This window comes from Pleurodeles waltl, chromosome 9 (genome assembly GCF_031143425.1).
Source record: "Pleurodeles waltl isolate 20211129_DDA chromosome 9, aPleWal1.hap1.20221129, whole genome shotgun sequence".
Classification (NCBI taxonomy): domain Eukaryota; kingdom Metazoa; phylum Chordata; class Amphibia; order Caudata; family Salamandridae; genus Pleurodeles; species Pleurodeles waltl.
In genome coordinates, this window is record NC_090448.1 from 263,166,094 (window position 1) to 263,184,437 (window position 18,344).

The 18,344-nt window shown below is 39.4% G+C and overlaps 1 protein-coding gene across 6 annotated transcripts in view; it reads right to left on the reverse strand.

Annotated features, from left to right (window-relative positions):
- ATP2B2 (ATPase plasma membrane Ca2+ transporting 2) overlaps positions 1–18,344 on the reverse strand; it is a 1,884,743-nt gene that overhangs the window by 734,062 nt on the left and 1,132,337 nt on the right. For all 6 annotated transcript variants that reach the window (XM_069206673.1, XM_069206670.1, XM_069206668.1 and 3 more), the window contains one exon: positions 7,281–7,406. In XM_069206673.1, coding sequence (XP_069062774.1) covers positions 7,281–7,406 — 126 coding nt within the window. The remainder of the gene's footprint in view (positions 1–7,280; positions 7,407–18,344) is intronic.

An 18,344-nucleotide genomic window follows, 5' to 3' on the forward strand; every position in this document is an offset into this window, starting at 1 on the left:
GGCGGTGCTCCCGCGGTCCTCCGCCCTGGCGGTCAAAGACCGCCAGGGTCAGAATGAGGGCCTATGTTTTTATGGTCTGACTTGACAATGAAGCTGGCAATAGACAATTATGTGAGCATCACTAGAGAGAGGCTTTGGTTCCACACACATGTTGAGAGCCAGGATTACCAAGGGCGGTATCCTCCACTATGGTGGATGAGCGTCATAGCAGATGCAAAGCTTTTACAGTAAAACCATAATGAACTATTGCCCGGCCAAACAAACATGTGCATTAGGCTCTCTCCAACCCAGAACTGTGTTACCGGGTTGGAGAGAGCAGGCAGAGACTCTCACTCTGCCTCAGAGCTCCCTAGTTGGACGCTCCATCCAATTCTGTCACTGCTTTCATGCAGCCAGCAGCATGAAAGCAGAGTTAGGATTGGATGAAGGGAAGGCTGGGAGCCTATGCCTGCAGAGAAGGAGTTGTGCAGATCAGAGCAGCGCTGCGACAAAGGTAAATGTAAAAAAAAAATATATATGTAGTATATATTCTTCTTTAGTTGCCCTCCCACCACCACGTGCTGTTCCACCCATTTTTCCCTCCCGCGAGCCACGACTGAGGAGTACATGTTTTGATTGGGCAGAAGTTGAGTGCTTCCACAAAAATGTGCTTGCTCTCTGCACAGCTGTGATCATTTTGTATGTTTATCCATCTGCCCGAGATAAAACTTTGAAGGCCACTCACACTAGTGAATTGTCTTAGATGACTATATAATTTATGGTGTTTTTCTCTGGCTGGTACACAACTGCTTCAAGCCAGGAAGATGTTAGTAAAACTATACTATTGACTAGAGCAGGGATAACACAGATATTCTGTGAAATTTCTTTCCTGCTGCTTGCATTGTCTCTGGCATCAGTTTTTTTAGGGTGCTTGCTGTTTTCGATACTGTCTGGACTGGAAGCAAAGCCTTGATCACTCCCATTGTATCTTGCAGAAGGAGGGCACTTCTTCCACATTAATTCGATTATATGTTGAGAATTGCGTATTCTAAGCCTCACCCATTTCCTCAGAGCCACTGTGCGATAGACATCATGCCCATGCTATCCAAATTATTCTTAGTCTCTGTTGCAAATAAAGACAACAACAGTTTGCATAGTTCACCAGTACATGTAGAGTTGTGAGGTGTCTAGAAGCAACATGTGTGTGACTGCCCATTGTGCATCCTTCAAGAACTTGGCTCCAAGGCAATCCAAAGTCAGCACTGCCACATGAAACAATCTCATTATTACTGATGGAGACAGGTTGCATAGCTGTTAACATATGATCAAATCAGGACACAATTTCTGGATGGTTTTAAGGTATAGGACTGCTTAAGGAATTCCTCCACATCCAGTCACACAAGAGGATTCATCTAGGTGGATATGCTCCCTCTATTTGGTTAACAACTCTTTCAGCAACAGTGAGATCTGGTTGATTATTAAATGAAGTACTGGAGCAACACATCTTCCTTGTTTTTAACTCACAATGAAGGCTCATCAGGTGTTCTTACATATGCTCCACTGGCAATGAATGATGGTGAAGGCACTATGACCACTGTCTTCCATCTAATTATGTACAGAAGTGAAAACGAAGAGCTGGAGAAAAGTCATATGCAAAGGGGATGAGTAAACTGGTGATTTGCTTCTCAGTCCACTTCTCCAAAAAGAGCCATACAAGAAAACAACAAGCTTTTGGGTGTCAAGGAGGACTTTTGTAGTGCAATCCTTAATACAGTTTAAAGGTTTGTCTTCTTTAATTGGCTATTGTACTATGCTTGGCCTAGATACATATGTTGGATCTCACTGAGCGCTGTGCTGAATGTAAAAGAGAAGCAGCACCTTTAAGGTAAAAGTGGTGAACCAAGAACGTCAGTCTTTCCTAAGGAGTTTGTTGCACCAAGACCACACTACCTTGTGGGCAGTAATCACCAGTCAGTTAATATCCCAACTTTGGAAATGAGTACAGAATTTAGTCTTCAAACCTCTCTTCTACTTGGAGTGCATCAATGACCACATTTCCAACCCTAGTTCATCCTCATTAGATGACTACACAGACAAACTGAAACGAGTTGATTAAAATGTGTGACATAAATGCAATGTACCAGTGATCATTCAACAAATCTATAGAAATAATTTCACACTGAATTATCACTGACTTTTTTATATTTAATCTATCCTAACACATCACCCTCCGTAATCAAATGGGACAAAGATAAATCTTTATGAAGATGAAACCATTTTTTGCAATGTAATGATTTGTGGAGTTCAACAGAATATACATAGTCATGTGTCAAGAGGAAGAACATATCAAATTAGCATTGAGAAACATTATGTTATAATCAGGCATCAGATGAATACAATAACAAATGGGGTATAGTTCATGTTCTAAAATGGAGCATAGATTATTTCCTAACTTATGTTATATGTTGTTATTCACAGTTTTACATAGTGTGGACAAAACCCCTTGGTTAGTAAAGAGCTGTACCTAAGGCCAGTATTTTAGCTTGCAATGGAAATATATTATGACAAATAATAATGAATGTATTATTATATTGCAATACATATCCGATATAAGAATACATTTATTTAAAGTGAATAAAACCTAGCACCTATTAGGATCATGGCATTTTCTGAGACAGTAATGGATTCAGAATTTACATCACACAGAAGTTGTAAGTAGTGCTGAAACAGCAGATCTCTCAGCTTTTTTTTAAGTATCATCAGATGCAATTATTCTGAGGTTTGGGGGGCTAGAGTTCTGCAAACTTGAATTCACTTCCAAAGAAGGATTGTTTAATACATGTATTCATTCTTAAATACTGATGGTTCAAGTAGGATGTAATTCACCCTTTGAAATAAGGTTGTTGGGGATTTTAAAAAAACACAGCTTTATGGATGGTACAACCTAGCTTGGAGTTACTCGTTGCTTAAATGGGGAAATGCTTTAGGGAAACACGAATATGAGAGATATGGCTGAACTTGGTTATTACAATGGCTATTTTGGTGGCTACAGGGATGTCTTCTTTAAAAGGAATACCATAAATAAATACATCTTGGAATTCCAGTGAGTAGCAAGTTTCCATTCTTGAGTTTTGACAAAACAAGGGGTTGGGTAATCAGTAGTTTATAGAGAAATTAGGATAATTGTAGACGCTGACTCTGGTTTATCTATTATGAGCTCAACCGGCTGAGGATTGTGCCATTTGTTAAAATTTTCAGTTTGAGGGTTTTCAGGAGAGTAGGCTACTACATAATGTCAAAAAAGTGAAGGAGGAGGAGGGAGGCAGCAGTTCTCGTTGTCAAAATTGATGAGTGTCTTAAACCATTTTTACATTTCAGTTCTCCATGTTACATCTTGTTCTGGAGCTTATCCACCAGGTGAGTTTTCCTCACATTGGTAAATGATTTAGGATTCCACGCAGATCTTTATAACTATTGCCAAAATTGGAATATTGAAAAGGGGCTACAATTAGATGTGCTACATTTGTTTCATGTGTTATATGACTAAGTATCATCCATGACTATGTTTAGACAATTTCTCAAACTATTCTTAGAGATGTATTACTTAGTGTAAGCCAACAGTATGTTAGAGAATAGATACATTCTTTGAGTGGTGAGTTGGGAGCAGGCTCACAGAAATCAGAGTTCTTAGTTTTGGAATTGTGCTGTGCACAATGTGGTGGCTCTTTTGGACAAGAACAACAAAATCCTTTAGTTTTTGAGCTGTGTTGTTGTAAATTTGGGATTATCAAGTTGTGTGACAAAGTATTTCTGTCTTCTTTACCGTCCATAAGAGGCGAAAACCTCACAACTTTCTTTGAAGATGATGGTGAAGTCCTCTGATCTGGACATTGTGGATTAGTTGATTTGGCAGTGAAGAGGAGATTAGTGTGTGTTGCTTTTACTTTAGACTTGTCACTAGATCAATTCCATTCAGAGATGTATCAGGCTCACCTAGGAGGAAGGCGTCTGATGATAACTTTGTTCAGGTGATCTGAGAATTTCCTACCATCATTCAGTTCTTTAGGGATCCATTGAACCTATTTTCTCTTTTGAGTGAGTTTGTAGAAAGTGTGTCTAGAATCCCTATCATGCTTGTAATCTACTAGGTTATGAATTTGTTGATGTCCTGATCTATGTGGAGGATGTCAGGTATGCACCCAAACTCTGAATTTAGCAAGGCTGTCTCAAACTTTACACGTTTCTTACCTACTTAGCAGCTCACCTGTACCCCCTAGTTGCGGCACCTTTAGAGGTCTGGAGAGAAGGGAATGAAGAAGCAGTCAGGCCAGTCTGTTAGAACTAGTGACTGTGAGGTGTTCGTCTCTGCTTTCATATCAACAAGACTTTTGTTTATGGGGAGGTTAACATTATTAAGATGAATATCTACTTCAGATGAGGATAAAAAATAGGCGGTGCATTCTTTTTGGAATATTTCTGAGAAATTGATATCCCCTGTGCCACTTTCTCAGATTTATCTAGGAGCATTAGGGAGTATTCAGGTATGAAAAAAGGTGCAGCAGTTGATGAGAGTATTAACTCAACCAGGTTTGGGCCAGGAAAATATGAATCAGGTTGTTTGATGTGATTAAGTCAGCAAGTTTCAGACTGTATTTCACTGCTGATCTGCAGTTGTGTCAGGGGCATTTGAAGAGAATGGTGTAGTGCTGCTATTGTGGGTCACTAGGGTGCTTACGTCTATCAAGTTGTGACTTCCTTTATCATTGTATGAGGTTGCTCTTTTCCCTATGCTGGTAACTGTAGGGATAAGTTGAAATGTTTGAGAGCTAAGCAGTCTTATATTTGAGACATATTCTAGGTGTTCAATGAATCCAGTTTCTAATAGGTAGGTTTGGGACAGAAAATAGGTTTTAGAAGATGTGTTTACATTGTAGGATCAAAGATGGAAATTCAGTATGTTATCTAGTGAGGACACAATGACATTTGTGTGAGAAAGTGTAGTAGGGACAGAGTAAAGACACTTTCTCGTGGGCTTAGGAAGGTCTTTTTAATTTGTGCCTGAAAATAAGTGAGGCTAAATGAAGATGCCAGTGTGTTGCTTCAGTTGTGAAGCTGGATAGGATCTTTCATATGTGTGAAACACAAGAAGTTTTAACCAGTGGAAAGCTGTCATCAGAGAAAGTGGATGGAGTCTGTTTTTTTATTTTATGTGTGATATTTGTGTTTTGCTTGGGTAAAGTATGTTTCAAAGGTAAATAATGCATTTGAGGTTTTGCATTAAATCAAAAAATAATGTACACAAATGCATATTATGTCATGACTTTTTCTCTACAGATTACCATTTAACATTACATCCTGAGAAAAAAAGGCTCATCTAATAATGCTTTATTATTACCTTCCGATTAGTGCACATTTCACACATTCAGTTACTGTATTTATAAATCCGATGAGTACAGTGCTCAGCACTAAATTCATCTGTCCCCCCGCTAGTGTGAACATCAATATCTAAACATACTGTTTTGAAAATACATTTTCCAAGTCCAGACCAATTATATAATGTAAGTGATGTTGTTTATCCTTCTATAGAGACTAAGCTTCAATTATATTTGCCTCCAAACTTCTAACTTCTAATATTTATGATTTATAGCATACTAGAACTTTTAAATAGACAAACATGTTAACCTAGCTTGCAGAGGATGTAGTAATATTCCTGAAATATGGATTATGTACAAAGGGTCTTTGGTATTGATAGATAAAGCCGAAGACTTTTAATGCTGCACCTTTTCCAATCACACACTTCCGTATGCTGTGCATGACAAAAGGTTAGATGTAATAGGGAAGGGCAGTAAAATATAATCTAGATGTGAGGCCTATTATAATGATGAAAATTGGAGAACTTTGATGGTAGAGTACTGAAATAGTCTATTTGGATGTGCAAAGTTGATCAGGACTTTTTCAGATTCTATCAAAACCTTGAATGAGGCATGGGATATGGGCAAGATAGAGTATCTTTATCTGTAGAGACGGAAGCATTGTTAACTAAAATTATGTCATTGAAGGACAAGTAAGTGTGGCTTTTTATAAAGTGGATTTGTTTTTTACCTTCCACTAAGGCATCAGTCTCAATCAGAGCCTCTTACTACTGCACTACTGACTATGCCTGAGTGCTTTTTTCACTTGCATTGATATCAAAAAGGACAAAAGCACCATGACAGCATAATTCACAATGACAATGACAATTTTGAGGTGTGTTGTGCCAGCACAACCATGCATTTAATATAAAAATCAACCCATTGTAAAATTCATTTGTGAGTGGGATCACAATGAGATAAATTGTTAGTATTGACTAAAACCAAACTGAATGGATATTCAATCGAATCTTTAATACTGACCAGTTCCTTTCAGTACTAATACAACTACACAATAGTAAATAAAATAGGCAAATGCTTCCTCTGAGGCAAACATATTTACCTCTTTCTAATAGATCCACAAATTCAGATGTTCAAATAATGTAAACCAGTTGAGTAACTGCTTTAATACAGGACAAACATAGTCCACAATATTTCAACTTTGTGTCACATTGACAGTTTTCAGAGCATATGAGTAAAACCTTGAATCATTCTCATAGCAGGATGTTAATAACATGGTCACACAGATGTTGATCTTCATCTCCAACACAGATCAATTGTTTTTTACAACCCTTCTAATCACATGTTCTTGGAGAACTCTAGAGAATAGACTTTAGCATGGGCACATTCAAACAAACACACATTGCCTGTGAAAATATAATTCTGTAGTAAAAGAATGTGTGGCACAATGCTAATTTCATTTGTATTTTCTCTGGATAACATGTTAACTTTGTGTCCTTTATTGTGATGGCATACTGTGGGAATCACCTGGTATTTCATATATAATGCTATATTTATGTGAGGTGACAAATTATAAATGCAATAGTTTTGGTCAATCGCAAGTAATACATTTATTGTCTCTTTGTGAAGTTAATTACTTTAAATGGGTTCCATATATGCCAATGAGCACTCCTTGACAAACATACCGAAATGCACTCTGTATGGTTTCACAGACACATGCAATATGATAAATAGCATAGAATGTGACAGGTGAATATAAAAACTTGTGGTTACTGTATCTGTAGTCACAGTCATTTGACATTACTTTCCCACTTTTAAATAACTGGGAGAACACACCTGCATACTTTCAAAACATACATTACTCCCATAACCCTAATATTCTAAACAACTTCATTCATTTTTCACCATTATTTGCATGTTTTAGTAACTTACCCGACAGCAGCATGGGATCCTTATCAACTGACTTGCGCACCTGATCAGATTCCCCTGTTAAGGAACTCTCATCAATTTTCAGGTCATTTCCTTGAATAAAAATTCCATCAGCAGGTAGAAGATCACCTATAAATTGAATAGCCAAAATAATCACTTATTAAATGAAGAAGTGCTGCACAAAGCATGACTGTGCATAGTGAATTAGTCAACCTAAAATAATTTGACTAAAGATTGGAAATGAAACAAGAAGGAAGGGAGAAAGAAGAGTGCTCTAATGTAATAATGTACTGATCCATCATTGCACACCGAGCTCCCAATTTTTATAATGGTGACCATGTGTTAGAAAAAGGAACTTGCATAGAAAATGTAGACATTTTTCACGTAATGATTGGGAAGTATCTGTGAAGTGCTAAAGGTACAGAAGGAACAGTTAGGAACGTAAAGATGTAGAAGAGACGTCTTACCTTAAAGTGAAGGAATTTTGTTAAGGTGTTAATATTAAGGTGTTGAGACTTATTGCATTGCTGAGGTCAAGGGACGGGCACTTCTCCTGAAGGGCATAGGATAAGACAACTATTAAAGTACAGAATGCTTAGGTTTGATGAGTGGCTGTAGGGTGAAAAATTGAAGGGTATGACCTGAAATATGGTTCCATATGTCCCGTGCCAGACAGGGAGAGAAAAGACTTTGAGAATCTATTTCTAAATTATGGAAGATAATCATTTAGTGGAATTTGTGAAATGCATTTAGCCAGTCTGCTTGTTCTCTTTTTGATAATGGGGGGGGGTATGGTCAAACTTGTAAAGATGAGTGTGGTATGGTTGGTGTAGCTTAGAAAGTTTTCAAAGAACTAAAGAGAGTTAATTGAAGAGGATAGTGGTGTACAGAAGATTAACACTTTTATGACAATGTTGGCTTGGTGATTGAAGTGTAATTGAAGTAATTCCCAGATCTTATATAAATTGTGCCCCCAAAGTGCCCTGGTTCCTTGGATTTGGGTTAGTAATCTTTCTTGTGTCACTTTTTTGGATGTCTCTTTTAAAAATTTGCATAATTTTCCAAGTAAATAGTGTTTTCTCATTTTGGATAATAGATTATGATAACCAAAGTGTTTTTAGGCATATGCATGTTGTACAAATAACAAACAAGCACCCGAGATCCTTACGGGTGAGTAGTTGCGCTTTGTAAATCCTGACCTGATTAGATTTAGAATATCACACAGCTTAGGGGCTGAGTTGGAGGAGAGAATGAAACATGGGAAAGAGATTATGGAAATTAGAACATATTGGTCTTGAAAGGGTGGGTAATCTGGCAGTTGGTGAACAGCCAGCACTAGAGAACAGATGGGCAGATCACTATTTGGAATTCCAGCGTAACTGTGAGTAAAGAGACATAGACAAAATATTGTTGGCGTTGTAATAAAGGAGATAAGAGAAACTAAAAGATGGAAAGCTCAGAGAATGGGTAGCCATGCTGTTTACCTTAAGTGGGAAAAGGGTGATCTTGGGCTGGGCCCTAATTTCAAACTTAGAAAGAAAGCTGACTTGGGTGAGAGTTAAAAGAAAACAATTATGTTAGAGATCTAGTTTCTTGGTGTTAACAGTAAGTTCTCACTTCTATTGCTAGAGAGATCCTTACTCTGTTTTATATTCTGAGGCTTGATTGCAGAGTAGCCATTTTTCCAACATCCTTCCAAAATCCATGTGATTTATGTAGAGTATAGCCTTTCTGGAGGTGATTGCCATAGTTTGGCAGTTTGAAAGGAGAACTATGTACCAGCAACAGTTTTCTTCATACAGGGCAAAAAATGACTTGTGGGGCCAAGCTGTAATATAGCCTCCCTTTCTGATAGTATTTCTTGATCTTCAACTGTGTAAATGTTGGCGATTTTCAACTATGTGAATGTCTGTCATTTTCAACGTAATACCTTCTTCATAATGCATAGTAGTCTGAAGGTAGATATGGCAACAGGATGTGTTAAGCCTTCAAAGCGGATGAGGTGTGGTCATAAATCTTAAGGTGCGGAACTTGTCTTGTCACTGCTTTTTAAAATTATTTTATGTTGTTTCACAGTAGATATTGATATACCATAGTATAGACCAGTGGCATAGTCCAGCCAAGATATGATTTGAGTGTCTGGACCTTCTGTAGGAGCGTAAAAAGAGGAAAACAATTTGCAGTGTACTCATGGTGTGGAATGTGAATTCGGTCAATTAATTGACTGGTAGGATCATTGAGAGGACTAAATCCAGGATAATTATTCATTTCTGTACCTCAAAGGAGGTATTTTTGATCATGGATTATAGTTTTCTGTGTCCCCCTTCTGCCCACACAAAGGTAGGATTTCTGTTTGCAAAGCATTGAGCTTGAAGTTACTCTGTACTATCATCCCTATGGCTTTGAGACAGTTATTTAATTTTAAGACCTGAATGTAATTTGTTTTAGCCAGATTGAGGATTATCTGAGATTATCAGTGTAGTTTTAGCATGGAAGTTTGAAAAACAGTGAGTAGTTTAATGTAGACTTTAGAAAAAAATGGCAGGGTAATTGATCATTGCAGAGCAGAATGGGTGGAAAAGATAATGTCTGGTATGTCTTTAAAGTAGTAATTCATCGGTTAAAGATATTTTGTTTGGTACACACATCATATATTCTATTCAGAAAGCTTTTATGATGCATTGCGTTGAATGCTGCTGAGATATCCAAGAGAATGAATGCGACCACGCCTTCCTTATCCAATGTAGTTTTAAGATCATTCTAAACAGAGATCAGGTTTGATTCAGTGCTTCTTCCTGTCCTGAAGCCAGATTGGTGGTCAGGTAGGAAGGAGTTTTTTCCTGGATGTTTGGAGATCTGGTAGAAAATGGTCCTTTCTATTAGCTGTATAGTTTTCTTGTATATTTAAAAGATATGCATCCAGTGCTTTGGAAATAGAATGACTAGCCATTGGGTTGCAGAAGCTCTGAGTTGATGTGAGGTTGTTGTGCAATCTGGAGTATAACATTCTAGTTGTGTAATTTCTTTGAGGGACATTTTCAGTAATTCTTTTTGAGTAATGAGACTTCCTTTCTTTTTTGATATATGATTTGTTCATCTTTTTGTGTATTTGTAGGTATTTTATGCCCAGTAGGCTGTTGATTTTTTACCATGATCACTGGAAGGTACATATTTATGTTTTTTTCTCTTTTTGCCCTCATCCAAGGCTTCTTCTCTTTCTGTTTTTGTTATCTTAACTCTGCTTGTTGTCAGTGACACATGGAGTTTGTTCAAGTTACCTTGTAATATTCTTGTTCATTTAGATGAGAAAATGATTATTCCATGGAACATTAGCAATACCTGTGATCTTCACTACCCCACATTGGAGAAGGCAGTGACCATTATATGCCCAGCTATGTGAGACACTGCAGAGATGATATGGGAGAGACTGAGGGTGGTTAATCCAGACATGATAGTATTTGTGGTGGTATTTATTTTGTCAAACCAAATGTTTAGGTCACCTAGAGCATTAAAGCTGGGATACTAATGGTAATGTCAGATATGATGTCTGGTAAGGCATCTGTAAATGCTGCACATTTGGTGGAGATCTGCATAATGTAGAAATGTGTGATGTGAGAATGTTGGTATAAGAGTGCATATTATCCTGATATTCTTAACTTTCCTTTTGATGATGGTTATGTCTTCCTTGACAAGCACTTGTGGACCTCCTCCTTTTTTGCCATTGCAGTATTAAATGAAGCATTGGTATCCTGGTGAAAATGTCTGATAGATTACTGAAGCAAATTTTATCTCCAAGCCATGTTTCCTTGAGGAAAAAGAGGCCTTTTTTGTCAGATAGTATGCCGAAGGAGTACTCTTTAGTTTTTGATTGACATTGATTAGCATACCAATGATGTGAGGGGGGGACATGAGGGAAGTAGAGTGGGTTTGGTAACAGTAGTTTCAACATTGATTGTGTTGTTTAAGGAGGTGCCCTTAGATCATGGAAATGGCAATTCTCAGAGGTTCACTGGATAGAGAATCGGTATTTTATTAAAGGCAAGGAGGCTAGCATTATGCACTGACCTTTTATTCACCACTTCTGTGCAGCTCCTTTAAAGACTTATAGAACCAAATGATGTAACAATAATAAAGAACCATAACAGTCCATATAATCTCATAGCAACATTCCTCTTACTCTTTTGTTTGCTGCTTCTGTGCAGATAAGTAGTCTTTTTATTTTTTCTATGAATTGTTGTATTATTGTTAATATGTTGTAAATTATGTTTTTAATGTAGTTAAGAAAATGTTTTAGAAGGATTTCACCCATTTTTTGGGTAAATAGGGTGTTTTATTTGCAGAATCATTTGTATTTGTATTGATTGTTTCTTGAATATTGATCATTATATGTTTCAGGACTATGCGCTTGTTTAATCATAATCACACGTTAAGTAGAGGAAGCAAGAAAAGGCTTTGAATTTACCTTCCAAGAGGTGAAGGAAAATAGTAACGGTTATTTTCCAATTGCAGGCGAGAGCTGCTCGCCTGAGAACGGCGGTGGCCGTGGTCATGTAACTCGTGCGACGTTGAACGCGGCCACATTGGTTTAATTCAACAGCAGCAACCCGTGCTCTGTTCTATAACAGAGACGCATGCTCTTTTGTAGACGTGCATGCGCTGGCGTGCGTCAGACTCTTTCAGTCTGTGTTTTAAAGGAAATTGGGCGCATTTTGGAAACTGGCGACGTACTCATGTCGCATGGTGGTATTGCTCGGCAACGGCCTCCAAGCACTCGGAAGGCCGTGGCAGATCAACGAAAAGCATTTAGCAAGTGCACTTTTGAGGAAAACAAGTGACATTATATAAAAAAAAAGAGGGGACCCAAAACTTGGTACATCAATCAGATTCTATAAAAAAAAAATGTAAAGGACATTTCTTTTGGGTAATATATAAATAAAAATATATAAATGAATAGAATACAGAGGTATTTAAATATGACTGAGGAGATGGATGCTTCGAGCAGAGATACTCAGGAAGAGAATATTAAAAGGTTAATTCCAAAAGAGGTTGGAGAGACTGTTAATTAAGCATTGTCGAAATTTTGGAAAGAGTGTAATAAGAAAGGTAGATTGGTGAGGAGGATCAGTATTGATCTCTTTCAGACGAGGAGGAATATGACAAAAGAGGCCCAGGTGGAAAATGTTTAGAAAAGAGAAAGCATTTAAGAGAAGAGGATTATGAAAAGGGATGTCTAGAAACTAAAAAGAAATTGGTTTCAGGTGTCCTAAGCGGCATAATGGAAAGGCAGGTCAACCCTGCAAAGGAAATGGCTGGTAAATCCAGCTGGAATGATAAGGAATATTCTGATGAACTGGATGAGTACATTTTAGATATGAATGATGAGAATGATATGGATGAGTTTGATATACCAGATAAAACAGAAACAGGACAGAAAAAAATAGTGAAGGACAAGTGACTGAAGCTTAACAATTATTTTGCGGTGTAGGTTGAGCTTCATTTTCCAGAAAACAGGCCTGGGGGAATTATAGATTTTAATTTTCCAGCTGAAAAAAACCTAACAAAGTCATTTCAAGTTTCATTCATACTTTATATCCAAAATATGATTGAATGATAAAATCAGATTAATTTGAGTGAAAAGTAAATTTACAAAAATGTACTTTAGGCTGCTGGAGCCAAAACTGCCTTATATACAGTTGTGCTACTCACTGCAACTCCAGAGCTCTAACACATTTCCCTGGCTGTGAGATTTAAACACTAGTGGTGGGCGAAATTTACATAACTTGCTTTTGTGTAATTACATGAACTTTGGTAAAATGATGCTATATTACACGTAACAACACAAAAAGCAAATTTGTCATTTTTACCTACATTTACACACAATATGCATCGTCACATCAATTTCTGACATGAGGACACATCTACACTAAAGCACCGTGAACAAAAAACGCTCACATTCAGTTGTCCCCATGCATTTGTGGTAAATTTTAACTGCAAATGGCACGCAATTACAAATTAGCCTGCCGGCATATTTTGGGGAATTTTGTGCAACAATATAATGTGAAATACTTGAAATTAACCAAATTATGCAGGTGTAATTGAAATTTCCCTCAGGCCTAGTAATGACCCAGACCTGCAAGCAGTGTCCTGTTTCTGCGCCAAAGAAGGATGGGGTGGTGTTAACTGTGGACAATTTAGCAAGGGTTAGCTATGTGGGATTAGACAAGAACAGAATGAAGAACACATTGCGTACCTAGGTCATTTTACATTAAGGCAAAGAGAAGGTACTGCAACAGGAAGTGGGGGAACTGTGAGAAAATAAATTATGATTAGCTGTCAGAACTTTTCCTGTCACTTGGTAGGGCACATGATAGGCCTGGTACCTCAACAACTACCTTCTCAGAACATTTCTGGACAAGGAAACACTCCACCCGAGAAAAAAGGCCCTTATGGAAGAAGATTCCTAGGAGGAGAAGAGAGATCACTTAAATACTCCTGTTGGCACCCAGGTCTAGAACTTCTCTGCAAGGGTCAAGTAGTTGCCCTCCATTTTGCTTCCTTCCAGGTGACCATAGAGAATGGGTCCCTGCCGGAGACCTGGCTGAAGAGAAAACTGGAGCCTAGAAGCAATGCCTGAGGAGCTAGGTTTCAGTTCTCTGTCAGTCATCCTTTTGTGTTGCTAAAGTTGCCCTAAGTGGCCAGGATATGCCCAGACATTGATCCCTTGTTCTCTGTGCCACTGGATTCAAGGTAGCCTGGTTGATAAGGGGTGATACCCAAAACCTAGTCCCAGAATGCTTGTCTTCATTCCAGGGAGGACCTTGCTTGGCAGTTCAGGCAGGACTGTTTCCATGGGGAGCAGGGTCAAAACTGATTTGCATAAGGTTGGGTCCAAACTGGAATGGCATGAAGATGAAAAGAACTATGGATTAATCCCAGCTCTGTGGGTGAGTGTTTGAACATTTTCAGCACTCCATCCATCCTCCTTTTGTGTTGCTAAAGTCACCCTAGGTGGCCAGGGTATGCCCAGACATAAGTCCCTTGCTCCTTGTGCCACTGGATTCAAGCCAGCCTGGCTGCTGAGGGGCAACACCACAGAACTGGTCCTAGGATGCTTGTTTCCGGTCCAGGGAAGGCCTGGCAGTTTGGCCTGGACTGCTCCCATAGGAAGCAGGGTCAAGACTGATTTGCATATGGCTGGGTCCAAACTGGGATAGCATGGCGAGCAAAAGGACGATGGATTAAATCCAGATCTGTCACTGGATGTTAGTGAGAGAAAAGTTTCAGCACTCCGTCCATCATTCTTTTGTGTTGCTAAAGTCACCCTAAGTGGCCCAAGAGTGCCCAGATGTGGGTCCCTTGCTCACTGTGCCATAGGATTTAGGCTAGTCTGGCTGATGAGGGGAGGTACCCCAAAACTGGTCCCAGGGTGCTTCTTTCCAGTACAGGGAGGACTTGGCCTGGCAGTTTGGGCTGGACTGTTCCAATGGGGAGCAGGGTCAAGACTGATTTGCATTTATTGGGGCCCAAACTGGGGTGGCATGGTGAGCAAAAGATTGATGGATTAAACCAAATTCTGTGACTGGGGCACTCCATGCATCATCCTTTTGTGTTGCTGAGGAGCTGCAGGATTGACAAAAAGGAACTTTCCCAGCAGTTGGAGAAAAGTGGGAGCTGGTCATTTTTTCCACCTTCGGTGGACTGGGATAAGTTGCTGAGGCTTGTACATGAAGGTTGCAGCCAGGGTGGACAAGAAAACCACATTCATCCAACCCAGTGCTTTTTACCACGTGGAAAACTGGTTCCTTAGAACCCAGCAGTAAAGGTATAGAGCCTTGTGGAGCAAAGCCTGAATATAGATTCCAGTCTTGTCCAGATGGAGACTGTCAGATTTCCAAAAAAGGGACTAATTCTAAAGGTAAAAACTTTAAAAATGATGGCCTCTGCTTTATCACTGTCAGCCTGAAATTGCACCTAGGTCACAACAGACTGATCATTGGCACTTTTTTTTTCTTGGAGTATTTTACATCAAAATAATAAATCATATCTTCATTCCCCTTTTCCTACCTTAATCAACTCTTTGTTGTTTGTTCATTAAATGTGTCTCTATTTTTCTAAATTGATTTGAGTATTTTGTCATGTTATGTTTACTTTACTGGAGATGTCATGCAGTATATTTCTGAAAAACACCATTTAAATTAATGGAACATACAAGAAAACTGTAGAAAATACACAAAGAAAACCATCAACAGTATTCGTATTGAATGTGATGCACCAACAAAACTGCTTTTTATAAGGTAATGTATGTACCACCCATCACTCTTTATCAAAATGCAAGTAACTTTCTGAATTTAATAAAGGTGATAATGAAGTTCTGTGAAAAAAATCTACCAACTTGCACACAATATCTTAGGAAATTTCACTCACTCCTTGGAAGAGATCAATTACAACATGCTGCTTGGATTTTTGTTTTTGAAGTCTTTTGATTCAATTGTAAGAGCCAAACCTTTTTTAAAAGGGTGTTGTGAGATAACAAGGCTGATTGCACAGGCCCCCTAACTTTTTGCCCCCATTTTTCACTTTTTGTTGGTGTTTTACTGATTCTGATGGTGCCCTGGGTACTGCTAACCAGTTCCAGGGCCTGTGCTCTGTATAAAATAAGTATGCAAATTAGGCTAATTATAAATGGCTATGTCAACCTACCTATAAGTCCCTAGTATATGGTAGGGCATGTAGATTTAGGGACCCCTACAGGTGCACTGCTGAGGTGCCCAGGGTCATTTTAAAGCCAGGCCTGCCTTGCTGGCTGCATTTAAATTAAAGTTAAATGCAAATTCGACTTTGGAATTAAAAGTACTTCCAAAGTCTTAAACTACCTTATTTTTACATATAAGTCACCCCTAAGGTGTGCCCTATGTGCCCCTACAGTTGGGTGCCATGTAACTATAAGCGGGGACCTTGTAAAAATAGTTTTATGAGCCCTGGTGAGATAAAACAGCCAAATTTGTTTTCCCTCACTGTAGTGAACGGCCACCATAAACTAAAATGGGAAAATGTATAGATACCTCAAGTTGGGTATCAAATGAATTGTTATAATAAATCCCAGAACTTACAATTGTTGGATTTGATATAACTAGTTCCGGTAAAGAGTTTTAAACTCTACCTAAAAAGTTTACAACATCAGCTCTGTAGTGCCCTTCTCTGATTGGCCAGCCTCTGGCAGCCTGGCCAGGCTGCCTTGATGAGGTATGAAGTGGCCTGGGCTGAACACAAATGATGTGCCTGGGGGAGGCAAACTACCTCAGTAGATGGGGAAGCAGAAAGGGGGGAGGGCTGCAAAAATGGTCTTCAAAGGCAGGGAAGGACATTTAGAGCAACCCAGCTCCTCCCTTACAACCTGCAACCCCAGAAAATTAAGGTGCCCTCTTGATTAGATTAGGAGAGGGCAGGAGAGGGATGTTTGTTTAGGATTCCTAGCCACACCAGTGGGTGGGCTCAGCCAGCTGTAACCTCCAAAAATCAGATTCTGCCATGATGGATTTTTAAAGAATGTTGTTCTGTGGGATTGATTTTTGCCACACTTTCCAAGGACGTGGTCATCACAGGGGACAGCGCCCTGCCTCTGACTGGAGAACCAGGACCCCCCGTTTTTCACCCAGGAGCAAGGATAAATATGCCAGAGCTGCACCCACACCTCAGATCCCCACCAGATCCTTACAAGGAAGAACATCAGAAGAAAAAGGGCTGCCCTGCTGGACCCCTGACCTGCACCTAGACACTGCACTCTGAAGGACTGCACCAGCTGCAAACTTGGGCTCCAACATAAGAAGGACTTTGCCTAGCTTCAACTGGTTCCAGAAGGGACTCCCTGTTTGCTACAGGTGAAAGATTGCTAACCAGAGACCCCTGTCTCAGATCCTGAAGAAACTGACCAGCTGACCACTGTCCAGTGGCCAATTTGGAGTTTAAGCCAGGTGCATTCTGGGAGTTGTAGTTTGCACCCTCAGGAAGCAACTTAGTGCTTCTGGGACCTTGGTGTGAGCTGCGGACTCCTAAAAGACCTTAAAACACTTTCTGGAAGAAGATCCAGACGTTTGGATAAGATTGGAGAACTTTTTGAAAAAAGTTCCATAGAGGGACCGACCTGCTGCGGCAACTCTAGCAGGCTTGGCTCAACCGCAATCCGGCCTGACTTGCAGGTTCGTCCTGCTGAAGAAAATCTCTGAAAAAGTCTGAACGTTAAAAATTGACCGGGACCTCCCACGCAGTGTATCCAAAGAGGGCTTCAGGGACGTCGGATCAAGATTCAGGTTCGGCCCAGTCGAAGGATTTTCATCTCGAAAAATCGTCTAAGTCTGAACATAGAAATCTTCACCAAGGGCTCCCACAGAGAGTATCCGAGGAAGGGCTCAGGGAGGTCGGATCGGACTGGTGACTTTGTCTCGCTGAAGAAAATCTTTAAGAAAACTACTAAGTCTGAAGGTAAACTTTTGACCGAGGCCTTCCACTTGCTGTAGCCGAGCAGGGCTCCATCGCGGTCAGCCTTAAACTTAGACCTTGCCCCTGTCGAGGTATGACCAGATTGGCGCTATTTGTTTCTATGTGCTAAAAAACACTACTTCTTTAAAAATTCATATCTTCGGTTCCCCTTATCCAATTGTATTTGTTTTGGTGTCATTTTAAAGATAAAAGTATAATCTATTTGGATAAACTGGTTCTGGATTTTTATCTACTTATTTACTGTTTTGTGATTTCTAAATGCTTTACAAACTAGTCTCCTAAGTGAAGCCTTGCCGCTCATTGTCGAGCTACCAAGGGTTGAGCTGGGTTCAATTTATTGAGACCTAACTGAACCTAAGTGGAGGTAAGTGGCCTACTGCTAAGTGTAGGTACTTACCTGCCCTCACCAATAATCCACTTTCCAACAGGTGTATGCTATCTTACTGTTTTTCACCCAAGGAATCCATAGACTAGATTGACCATAAACCATAGAGTACAATTAGATTGTGATTACTTTATATTTAGAATACACTAGATTTATCCATGCCTCCATTTGTGCTGCATTCACTA